Source organism: Lathyrus oleraceus, chromosome 4 (genome assembly GCF_024323335.1).
Source record: "Lathyrus oleraceus cultivar Zhongwan6 chromosome 4, CAAS_Psat_ZW6_1.0, whole genome shotgun sequence".
Lineage (NCBI taxonomy): Eukaryota > Viridiplantae > Streptophyta > Magnoliopsida > Fabales > Fabaceae > Lathyrus > Lathyrus oleraceus.
Window position 1 is genome coordinate 65,777,048 of NC_066582.1, and position 13,000 is coordinate 65,790,047.

At 35.1% G+C, this 13,000-nt stretch overlaps 1 protein-coding gene across 1 annotated transcript; it reads left to right on the plus strand.

Moving 5' to 3' along the window:
* Positions 1 to 270: 270 nt before the first annotated feature.
* LOC127073395 (uncharacterized) lies at positions 271 to 10,015 on the plus strand. Its single transcript, XM_051014548.1, has 14 exons — positions 271 to 541; positions 720 to 801; positions 1,132 to 1,235; positions 2,438 to 2,564; positions 2,876 to 2,970; positions 3,588 to 3,711; positions 6,376 to 6,456; positions 7,564 to 7,662; positions 7,909 to 8,067; positions 8,158 to 8,218; positions 8,320 to 8,390; positions 8,701 to 8,745; positions 9,001 to 9,174; positions 9,259 to 10,015. Exons 1-14 carry the CDS (start codon positions 504 to 506, stop codon positions 9,802 to 9,804), a joined length of 1,806 nt encoding a protein of 601 aa, XP_050870505.1. The 5' UTR covers positions 271 to 503; the 3' UTR covers positions 9,805 to 10,015.
* The last annotated feature ends 2,985 nt before the right edge of the window (positions 10,016 to 13,000 follow it).

The window sequence follows — 13,000 nt, forward strand, 5'->3', positions numbered from 1 at the left end:
GTTTAATTCTTAGAACTTCAAGATACCAAAAAAATCTTTAGAAAACAAAAACTTAAAAAATTCACTGACAGGTCAAATTGTCATTATTTTTGAAAGAAACTTTATCATTATTACTAATACCCCGCCACGGTGTACCACCAATTTGCATGTTATTATAATAATAATAATTTAATTTATAACTTGAATAATTCTTGGTAAACCTGAAAAGAAAGTAAATAAAAAAATTAAAAAAATGGTGACGTGCGAGATAGTGATATTTGTTTTTTTTCAATGGAAGAAAGAAAGAAGAACAAGTTGGAAACACAGAGACCCACCCACCGATCCCCAATAACAAGACTCTTTTTCTTTCTTTCTCTCTTTACTTCTTCTTCTTCTTCTTCTTCTTCTTCTTTTTGTCTCATAACCGTCATCAACCCTATTTCTCTCTCTTCTACAAATTGATTCATTCATACGTCTTGTTCAACTTTTCAAAGGTATATGCATCGTATTCATCCCTCGAATCTATGGAACAGCTTGTCAACTTCATCATTCGTCCACCAAGGTATCCAATTTTTCCGATTCCTTTTCAAATCAAAGCTTTCCCCTTTTTTTTAATTACCCTAAATTCCCAAATAGGTTTTTACTTATGCATGATGCGTTATTAAACTGAGATCTGTAACAATAATTTCTTCTGTTTCCATAACTATTTAGTTCTGCTTCTGTCTATTTCTTGGATGCAGAGCTGAATATGACCCCAAAAGTGATTTATTAGATCAAGAGTTCTTGCTCAAAGGGAAATGGTATCATCGGAAGGATGTAGAGGTAGGCTTTAAAAAGTATTTTATCAACAAGTGTTTCTTACCTAGAATGTCAGCATGAAAGGATAAGTTATTTACTTACGTATAAATAGTGATATGTAGTAAGATAAGAAAAATTCTATTCTAGAACAATTATTTTGTGGTGATTACTTTTGTGTAGAATGCGTCTTTTGCAATTTCCATACATAAAAGAGTGTGTATGTGATGTTCTAACTTCAACTACCTTCAATTGTTGATTTTTTTTGTCTCCCCCATGCTTTGAATCAAGTCATACTCAATCTATTTTTTTGCAAACCTATATGGTCAGCCTCTGATGTATATTGATATTTTGCAGTTAAAAAATAGCCGGGGTGATGTTCTTCAATGCAGCCATTACATTCCTATTGTCAGTGCTGAAGGAAAGCCTCTTCCTTGTGTAATATATTGTCATGGAAACAGGTGACTGTAGGATAATATGTTTTTTTTGTTTGACGAGCAATTGTCATTGGACAGTGTTCGATTGAACTGCAAAAAAATTTCTGGGCATTTTAGATTCTCCTTTGAAGTTTGTGTGCGTTTTCCTTTCCTTTACTTTTTTTTTTACCTTTAAAAATTTAGTCTATATGATTACTTTGATTGGTGATTTTATTTTACAGATGGTTAAACATAGATATATCTGCATTTAGTTTGATTCATTTTGAGGAAAGGGTTTTGGTTTACTAATACTTGCACTTTGATAAATTTAAATAATTAATTTCTACTATGTGCATTTTCTACTAGGGTACTATTCAACCTATAACTAGAAATTGACTTGCATTCGTGATATACTTAAGACCCGTCATTATCCCTTAAGCTGTATAGATTTATAATTTTATAGGTTTGCCAAAATGATGAAAATCGCTGTATTTACACATTATAATGATAATCTTGATCATAATTTATTTTGTATGACAAAATGACATTCTTTCACATTGCCTTGTGTATAAGAATGAACATTATAGATGATCCAGCACAAAATTAAAAGAAAAAGTGATAACTGCGACGTTTCTTAAAATCAGGCTAAGGGTCTAACTCATTCTACAAAGTTGACTTGTTGGGTGAGAGATGTCGATCATTTATAAGTTATAACCACTATTTAGACTATATCACCATCCATTGTGAAACTTTCAACATACTCCCTCACGCCCAAGATTGAACTCCTGAAGCATGATCTATATGGCCCAATAAAAGAAGACTCAACTGATCTAGAATAGATTTTGATACCATTTTAAATTTGGTGTATGACTTAATTTTTCCTACAAAACCTACTTGTAAGGTCACCACGTATAACCACTATTTAGGCCACACTATCATCCAATGTGAGACTCAACTACATTTAAGTAGTAGTCATGTAGTTAGCTAGGTTCTGATATAGTAGAGATGGAAGAATATTGTTAGTTGTAGTAATGTCATATGGAAGACCTAATAGCTCCTTTTTTCCTTCTAAGTTTTAAACAATCTTGAACAAAAATGTACTCTTTCATCTTCAATGCAGTCTTATCTTATTTTCGCCATCTTCTATGCAGTTTTTTTTCTTATCCATGACTTACATTTGGTGTAGTATAGTTTATTGATTTCAATTTTATAGACTCATGCTGATTGGTTGCAATGTTTATTAACAGTGGATGTAGGGCTGATGCCAGTGAAGCTGCTATAATTTTACTTCCTTCAAATATTACGGTTTTCACTCTGGATTTCTCGGGATCTGGGATTTCTGGAGGGGAGCATGTCACTCTCGGATGGAATGAGGTAAAATATCTTCTGAGTTCAAGAACTTGCGCATTGATGTTTTGCAAGTTCATTTCCAAATTAGTCCAAGTTAAGTTTAATAAAAGTTTTATTTGAATGTCATATCTATATCATCAGTGGAAATTATAAAACTTGTTATATGATTGGGGAGGACACTTATCCTTCATTCGTTTTACGTTTCTCTTTTATTACATTAGAACATTTAGACTCATTCTGTACTGGGATTTTGCATACACATCATGACTACCATTTTGCTTTGTTGTTATTATTTTACTGTGATATGATTGTTTGACATTCTTAACTTTTCTCAGAAGGACGATCTAACGGCTGTGGTCAACTATCTGAGGAATGATGGAAATGTATCTTTAATTGGCTTGTGGGGCCGCTCAATGGGAGCTGTAACATGGTAGGTTTTCATCATTCTCTTATTCCTTTGAACTTTACTTTTGAGTGATGTTTAGGAAAAGTTTGCTCCTAAACATGGGCTGTGTAGCAATGAAGTGTAATTTGTTTCATAATTATGACTAATACTTTTGAATGATGTTTAGGAAAAGTCTTCTCCTAAACATGGGCTGTGTAGCAATGAAGTGTAATTTGTTTCATAATTATGACTAAGAACTAAGACGTATTCCCTGATTTGTTGGATACTACTTCCATTGAGATTTCATTATTATTTATTATAGGAAACTACAGGGCATAGATTGCAGTCTGTTAGGTGGTGGATGAAATGACTTGTAAAAGAAAGTTATCTTTCAGTGCCATTATGAACTTAGATTGTTTATATCACTAGCTCTTAATCTTGAGAATGATGAATCTGATCATATATTCGTGTATTCTTCTAGACTTGTGGCAATGTATTTTTGGTAAAAAAACTCCTATATCTTAAATCCCTTCTGATTCAAATGTTTCTCCATACTCAGTGCACTCAATTTATGAACTCCTTGGTTATTTAGCCATGCAGACCTACATTTTAGCTAAATAAAATGGCTTTTCCTTATGCATCAATGATGTTACCCCTTTCAGCCTTATGTATGGAGCTGAGGATCCTTCAATTGCAGGGATGGTTTTAGATAGTCCCTTCTCTGATTTGGTTGATTTGATGATGGAACTTGTAGATACATATAAAGTCCGTCTTCCCAAGTTCACTGTGAGTATCTTGTATTACTTTTCTTTTGGGGTAAAAATAGAAACGATCTATCCAAATGTTGAATGTATAGTCTCATTTAATACTTTATATCCTTTTACAGTGTGGTAGTCAGAACTATTTTGAGTCTGGTGTGTGCCCGATACAAAAATATTTCACTGGAGATGTTATAACTAATACCAATACCAATGAAATTCTCTTTCCATTCTGAACCTTATTACCAACTAAAGATGGAAATACCTGCAGTTTGAGGCCTGCATTAGAAGATATAAAAGCCGAATTTGTCATACTGGTCAGGAGCAATTACTATAGGACTTTCTTTGGTGGTTAGGCTAATAGAAATATGTTAGATTGTAAAAAGAGGATCGGATGGAGAAGAGACATTAGTGCATTATAAGGATTGAGGAACGTTAAGGTTAAAGGCTCCCGGTCTCTTGTAAACCTAGAAGAACAAAGAAATTGCATGTTTCTTGAAACAAGTATTTGAGGGTCTGCCAACCTCCGTGTGCCCAAAGGGTCCTAAAACCTTCCAACATAGGCATTCTGTTATGCTGTAGTAGAATATTCCCCACTATGTATTCCATGCCCACAATATTATGTGCTAATTCTCTATTCATAGTGTGTGTGTGTGTTTCTCTGCCCTCAAAACTAGGACTGTTAAAAAAAAACGTGAACCGAACTGAAGTTAAAGTAACCAAACTGTTATGTTTGGTTAGTGAACCAAACCATTTTGCGCAAACAGTTTTAGAACCGAACTGAAACTGAAAATGAGATACTAAAAACAAGTTTTATTGAAAGTTAGTTTAATGGTTTGGCTCTTAAACAAATGGTTTGGTTTGGGAAAAATTGTCTTCTAACAGTTCGGTACAGTTCGGAATTTTGAAACGGTATACCAAACCAATAATTTTGGTTCTGTTCGGTTCAGAGTAAATTGAAATGGTTCGGTTTGAGTGAATTTTTACTATGGCTTGGTTAGGTTCGGTTTGGTTTTCTCACTGAGCTGTACCATGAACAACCCTACTCAAAACTATTTATTGTTTCTGGAAGAACTCCATATAGATTCAGAAAGCTTTTAAGCAGTGGATTGGTGGTCTTGTGCAGAGTTATCAATCCCGGATAGTGGAGCGGAGCTGCCGACTCCAAAAATGGGATAGTGGATAGTGGGATGACCGCTATTTAATTATTTTTTTAAACAAATTATATCAATAGTAACTACAAAAATAAATCAAACAAATAACTCAATAATACAATGAAACAAAACCCATAAAAGATTTACAAATCAAATTATCAAAATACAAGGTTTGATAAAAAACTCTTGATCAATTCAACATCAACAAGTCTTAAATTTAATCAAAATGTCACATCTCAGAATTCAAACTTCAAACTTCAGACTATTATTAATTTAAAGAAACAGATGCTAATGATAAAACAGAGAAGTATATTGATTTAGATAATTTATACAGGAAGAAAAAAAGAATACAGGATGAAGAAGAATAGAGGAAGAAGAAAAGAAGAATAGAGGAAGAAGAAGATGAATAGAGGAAGAAGAAGAAAGATACGAATGGAATAAAACGCGAGAGAGGAGAAGAAGTAAAGAGTCATATGCGATTGAGGGAGAGGAAATGGAATTTAGGGCAAATGAAAAAAAATTAAGAGTATTTTGGGGATTTCGCAACAAAAACACAGGTATTTTGGGGATTTCGCAACAAAAACATAGAAAGTGGGTTGGACCGGGAAACTGCTCTGCTTCGCGACCCACTATCCCACATGTAGCGGCCACGATTTGAAACCGTGACTTGCAGCGCTCCTCTTTAGCGGAGGGTAGCCGCGCCGGGACAACTTCCTGGGATAGTGCCGCTCCAGGCCGCTATTAATAACACTGGTCTTGTATACCACTTTCCCAATGAAAAAAACAGATTATTCTACCACGTGAAACTTTTTGCCAAGAGACATGCAGCGTTAAATCGCTGTTATTGCCTTGCCTTGCATAAGTTTGTCAAGCAAGCTACTAGTATTAATTTATCATTTGGATTGTTGGGACTTTTGATAACTTGCAAGAAACCTCATGACATGCCACTGTTTCCGTCTTGAGGAGGTCGCATTACCTACACTTAAGAATGTGTTGTTGGGCCTAACTCAACCCTACAAAACCGGTTGGTAGAGTGAGGACTACCTCCACTTATAAACACATGTTCAAAGCATATATAATACGATGTGAGACTCCTAACACACACACCCCTTCATGCTCAGGACTAGACAACTGGAGCGTGAAAATAAATGGTGGGTGGCCCGATAGCGGAAACCATAGTAGGTGGCAGACCGGATCTTAAACGAGGCTCTGATACCAACTTAAGAATGTGTGGTTGGGCCTAACTCAACCCTACAAAACCGGTTGGTAAAGTGAGGAATGCCCCCACTTATAAACACATGTTCAAAGCATATATAATACGATGTGAGACTCTTAACACCTACAATCATAGTCATACAAACCTTCTTCAATTACTATAGTCGCCGCTGCTGCAGAAAATATCTTAAATAAGCTGTGTATTGATCTTATAGTGAATAACTAACATCATATGATCCGTCTAATTAACATGCTTGGCGAACATTTTTTTCGGTGACGATACTTTTTGTTATGTTGATTCTGTTTCATTTTTCTTGTAACAGGTAAAGTTTGCAATCCAGTACATGCGAAGAGCAATCCAAAAGAAAGCAAAATTTGACATAACAGACCTCAATACCATCAAGGTTGTTTTTCCTTTAATTTTATTGTTATTATTTGGTTTTTCATTTTTTTGGTAGAAAGTTATTTAATTGAATAAGTTACTATTATTTGTCTGTTTTTATGAAATGATCATTTGGTTCAACATAAAAGTGATAAGCTAGTAACCTTTGTTTTTCCTCATTACTTTTCAACATAAATGTCAAAATTTGCATCCATGGCCAAGCTTAGTTAAACAAACATATAGATTTTAGCTTGAACTTGAAGAAGTTACTATTATTTGACTGTTTTTATGAAATGATCGAGTGGTCCAACATAAAAGTGATAAGCTAGTAACCTTTGTTTTTCCTCATTACTTTTCAACATAAATGTCAAAATTTCCATCCTTGCCCACGCTTAGTTAAAAAAACATAGATTTTAGCTTGAACTTGAAGAAAATAAATGCATACATTGTGCCTCCTTTTTTCTACCGTAGTTATAGACTTATAAGTTATTCAGTCAAATGAGTCTCCAAGTTCACATATAATTTATTCATAATATATTTCCCACAAATTGTGTTGAATACTTGAATTTCTTGTACATTTACTTGATTAGTTGCAAATATCATTGGCAGTGAAACCTTTGCTAGTCAATAAATGAGGTATGCTACTTTGATTCAAATAGTTCATAATTTCAACTAGCCTATAGAGGAAAATGTGCAATTAAAAGTATACTTTTGGTGATAATGGGGAAGGGTCTTACATCTTCTGCTTCTCCTTGTTGCTTCCTAATTGCTAAACCGGAAATTTGTAAAATTTTAACCAGAATCAGCTTTACTGTGTTCATTTTCAAAATTTTGGATGCTAATTGCTAAACCTGTGGAAAACTGTGAAGTGGTTTAAGTACATGCTAAAGACTAATGATTTGTGTTCCTTACAATATGAGTACATGCTGCATTATGTTTTAGAAAGATCTGATTTTATTCAGTTTTTTTTTGTCTAATCTGATTTTGTCCCGATGATGCAAAGCAGAAAATTGAAAGAAACGAAAATAATGTGTATAACTGTTTTTTTTCCCTCTTGATCATGTATTGCTTTTGGTTTTTCAATTTTTGAACTATGCATCATATTCACTCATTATTTGTTTGCTTGCAGGTAGCAAAATCTTGTTTTGTTCCAGCTCTATTAGGGCATGCCATTGAAGATGATTTTATACAACCTCATCACTCTGATCGTATATTTGAGGCTTACATGGTAAGTGTTTTAACGGGAGTTCCTTTTTCTATAAAAAATAATTACTATCTCATTTATAATTGTGGACTTATTGTTCTGTTGAGCTAGTTTAAGTCCTTGTGACATTTTGTAGGCTTTACATCATGGCTAATGCTTTTGAAATTATAAAATATGTCCTCCGGATGTTTAAAGCTGCTTTCATTTGCTCTTTGTTTTATATTGAAAAGATGTTTTATGCCCTGCAATATGGGTGTCTGTGCTTTGCAGGGAGACAAAAACATAATTAAATTTGAGGGAGATCACAATTCTCCACGTCCTCAGTTTTACTTTGATTCGATAAACATCTTTTTTCACAATGTTTTGCAACCTCCCGAGGATGAGGTTGGGGAATCATTTTTTGACCCTGTGAATGATTACTTTGGTAAGGTAAAATCAGCAATGCATATCATTGATTCCATTTTGATAAAATTTCACTGTTAAATAGTGAACATTTTTAAAACTTGACTCTTCACTCAGGATGCATGGAGATCTGTGCATGAATTAGGCCACAACAATGAATCATCATCTAAAAACAAAGGCATGAGTCAAGTCACCTAGTTTCTTAACTATTTCTTCTGCATGGTTTCTATTAGGATTTGTGTTTATAAATCTCTTACTTTGTTTATTTGTTTGATACAGAACCATCAACTAGCAGTACTATAGATGCTATTAAGGAAGTCCGTTCAAGACGACCAATGAGTAGGATGGAGGTTTGTATTTATTAGCTCTTAGATGTGTTTTAAAAACATTGAACTATCTTCAGGGACATCTGATAATATTGGAAGGATACCGAGAAGATTAGCATGACACGCACAAATCGAGAAATCGTCCAATTTTCGCAAGTTAAAGTAATGGGGAAAAAAGAATTGAACTCTTTTTTTGTTACACATTGTTTTGAATTGTATGGCATGGGCCAGTGAAGATGTGGCTGCTTGATACGATGATTTCAATTGTATTTGAATTATTTTTGTGGCATTGTTTTTAGTTTTTTATGAATTTATATTGCATGATTTTTCTCAGGTTCCATCTGATATTTCTTCAAAAGATGAACAATGCAGAAATGAGGTATTTCCTTTTCACCTTTTTTATCCCTTCTCTATCTAGGCCACTGCATTTTTTTTGCCTGTGGTGGATGACCACTTCTAGTTTAACCTACTTCTACCCATGAGGGCCCAGTACCTGGGCTTCAAGAATGTCATTCAAATATCAAACTTCAGGATGAAATAGAGGAATATATGTAGTCAAAGGAGTTAGGGAAGAGTACTTAAACTGCAGAAATGAACTAGATTCTCACAGTTTGCATGATTTCCTTGCAAGCAGGAAGAGAAGTGCAGTGATACATCCCCATCGTCTTCGTCCATGATAAGCTTTGAGTTGTCCGATGGTCATCCCTATGCCCCCCATGTTCCCGCAGCATTGGATGACGATCAGTATGTGGAATATCAACTTGAAGACCTTGCAGGTTTTCCATCTAGTGCAGAGGAGGAGGAAAGAGTGAGTCAACTTGATGACTTTACATGATCTAATTACTACCTGATCAAAATACTTGATGACTTAGATGCTCTTTATGATATTCAGATGTTAATGGAAGCAGTAATGGAGTCACTGAAGGACCTGGAAGTACAAAATCCGAAGGCAGAAAAACCACCAGCCAGTAGCGGTGTTGCTTATGTATCTGTAGAGCTATCTGATAAAGACAACTCACATGATTCTTCACAGGAGATTTCTAAACCTATGGAGAAAGAATCTTCTCTAGTCGAACACAGAACAGATTCAAAACCTAAAAACATTTCCATTCCATTAGAAGAATCTGCATCGTTGAATGCTGAGCCAAATACCGTCGCAGTGAAACATTCCCTTTGTTTGAAGTCCGAGCCAAGTCTAATTGGGGGAGTGCAGCTGCCACCACCGCAGGACAACACATTATCCGTAACCGAGTCTAGCAATACAAGTGGTTCTGCTCGCAGTGATAGCTCTGTTAGTTTACAAAGTTCATCAGACACTGACATATCACATAATACAACAGCCACGGTAACTGTTGTTAGAAATCCTGCTGGGCATGTCATGGATGGCTTAATGCGACGATGGGATTTCAATTTTTTCAAAAATAGTAATAACCGGTGAGACCAAAAGGTTCTCTTTTATACATGGTTTGGTTAGTCTTGTTTTTGTAACTAAAGAAAAAAATCATAGTTTGTATGAAAGAAATAGGTTGGTCGTGTGTAAATTTGTTAATGTTCAGATTCTCATCTAACAAATTATCCAATATTCTTTGCCTGTAAGTGAGAATTGTCATATTTTGTGAATTTAAATGGGGAACAATCTTTTTTCACTATTGTTGACATATTATGTTAACCACGATTCTGTTGTTGATAGATTCAATTGTTTTATCTATTAGTTATTGCACTTGAATGCTCTTAGAACAACAATAGTCAAACTTTAAGAGCCTTATTTATTTTATAATTTTTGGTTTTGAAATCGTCATTTTATTTGGAGTTAGTTCAATACACACTATGCGTTTCTCCTAAATTCTAAAAAAAATTAAAAAATGCTCATTCTCTACGTCTGATAGTAACAAGATGTTTTTCTTCAGCAAACTACTTAGGTTTATGCTAATATTTAGGCTAAATATTTTTTTCCACTTATCTTTGATTTAGAATTAATTTGGTCCCTTAACTAAAATATTATTTTGATAAGCATATTGAATCAATTTAAGTCAACGACGACTTTAACTTTCTCTACTGTGGTGTGCAACATTTAATTTTTGTGATTGATTTAGTGTCATAAATATTTGTCATTTAAAAGAAATTTTATGCATTTAAATATATTCTTCATCTTCTTTATTTAACAAGAGCTTTCTTCGCCATTGACGCACCTACTTTCTTGCAGAAAATTTCGGAGATACATCTCTAGAATTTTTCAACGTTTAAGTTTTCTAATAACCCGAGATGTATCTCTGGAATTTTCTCAGTCTTTTTATTTTATTTTATTTTCTTATTTATAGTGTTGGTTGCTTGCGTTAATTGTCTAATTTACTTTAACTTACAGGCATTATGGTTGATAGACACGATATGCTGATGCACGAGAGAGTTGCACAACATGGATCCGTACGGTGAGAGAAGAGTCAGGTTTTAGAGGCTAATGTTTTCTCTGGTCATGTGAAGATATCTACTTCTGAGACTCATGCTTCTCGTCATACTTCTCCATCTTCTTTTTTTTATAGAAGACGATTTTCATCTACCGACACATCACTCCCTTCATCCTCCCTCAGGCATCAGAGGTACCTGAGTCACTAGTGGTACCAGAGGAACCTCCTACTACTGATATTGTTGATACTTCTGAGCAAGTACCATCTTTTAGTGCTGATGTTGCTAAGCCAGTGCCGCCTCCGGATAGTGAGGATGTTGAGGATGTTAAGTCAGAGGTATTTGGAGAAGACCCTGTAGAGTTGTCACTACTGCCCCTGTACTGAGACCATACAACCAGACATATTTGGAACGGAGAGGTAGCATTAGTTGGACTCATTCTTTTTAATTTACGTTTATTTTAATTGACAAGTTTCTGATTGTTTTTTATTTTCTATAGGACCATGATCCGCTGAAGTTTGTTAACCACAAACGAAAGATTACTGACTTGCCTCAGCCGAATGATGATTGGTTTCAGGCAGCTTTGTCCCTATATGAGATGAAGGACTTATGCATGACTAGTTATATTACGGTCAACCACATGATGCTTAATGCATTCACGGAGAGATGACACTCTGAGACCTCGTCATTTTATTTCCTGCTTGGTGAGATGTCTATCACACTCGACAATGTGTCGTGTTTTCTACATCTTTCGATCAGGGGGAAATTCTAGATCATATGAGGATTACCAAAGACGAGGCACTCGAGATGATGGTAGACTATCTGGGGGCTGACCTAGCGGAAGTGAAGGAAGAATTGGATAAAATCAGGGGGGCTCATGCTAGGTTTGAATACTTGAAAAAGGTATATACATATGAGCTCTAGAGAGCACAGTAGGCCATAGGTGATGACGAGCAAATGAGGCTCCACAGAGCGCATGCTATTAGAGCATACCTACTATATTTGGTTGACACTATGATTTTTGTGGATAAGAGTGTCACTTATACATATTTCATCTACCTACGGTACTTCGAGGATTTTGAGTAGATCCATGACTACAACTGGGGGGTCGCTTGTTTAGTCTACTTGTCGATCACCGCGAGACGCAACCATTTGACAAGATAGTGTCATACTCTATATGGTTAACCTGCAGATCATGTCTCACTGCTCTTCATCTTCTCGAGTTTGTCATGCGGTTGTTCGACTATACTCAGACCATTCCCAGACACCCTATTGTATCTGCTCCTCCTACTTTGACACGTAGATACATGAATGTCATGTTTGATGATTATGAGAGTCATCTGTTATCGGAGGAGGCATGAAGTACCATAGCTGTGAGCGACTGAAGTTACGTCGATGGGTATATCAGGGTGTCACATCCGTATATGGTGTATGCTGCTCCAGAAGATCCACCGAGACCAGCTCATCGGAAGATACTAGAGGAGGAGTAGGCACAGTTAGATCATGTTGAGGATGTCTTGCCTAGATGTCGTCGCATAGTGGCGATTACACAGGCATGAATTGACAAAGATATCTTCTCTGATGGGTTTGATGTGAGGCAGGTCCTAGATGCCATCATGATGGAGGCACGCGGGGCATTCATGCATCGGAGATAGCGCCCGAGGGTAGGGGAAATTGATGGTTGAGGAGTCCAAGGGGACATATGAGGTAGAGGAGATGTAGTATGACATACACTGGAGTACAATAATATATAATAGTTGTATTATGAATTCTATTTTATTTTCACCTCATGCTACTTTATTATTGTATTTAACTTTATTTATATATAACGTTTGGACCATCTGGATTTATATACGTTATTTTTTGCATATGAATTGTATGGTTTATATGGATTGTATGAATTAAATCTTCATTTGAATACACGTAAACAAAACATAACATGTATTATTCTGTTCTGATGGGTTACAGTGATACATCTCCGTAAAATAAATAGAGATGCATCTCCGATACAATAAACTTATAAAATGACTATGCATTGTATATATTTTAAATTGTTACGGAGATGCATCTCTGATTTATTTAATATTTTATGGTGCATCTAGAGATGCATCTTCGAAATCTGAGAATATTTAATTATTTTCACGTGATATCTAAATAACATATATTTAATTATTTCATTTACTATTTGATTAGTGATTCACATAGGATGTTACTTTTTCTTATGAGTATTGAAC

What these genes read in the sequence shown, in the direction of transcription:
- LOC127073395 (XM_051014548.1), top strand. Translation starts at nt 504, where the DNA reads ATGGAACAGCTTGTCAACTTCATCATTCGTCCACCAAG. An exon ending in TCACTCTCGGATGGAATGAG is followed by an intron (nt 2,565 to 2,875) that starts GTAAAATATCTT and finishes AACTTTTCTCAG; the next exon opens with AAGGACGATCTAACGGCTGT. An exon ending in ATGAACAATGCAGAAATGAG is followed by an intron (nt 8,746 to 9,000) that starts GTATTTCCTTTT and finishes CCTTGCAAGCAG; the next exon opens with GAAGAGAAGTGCAGTGATAC.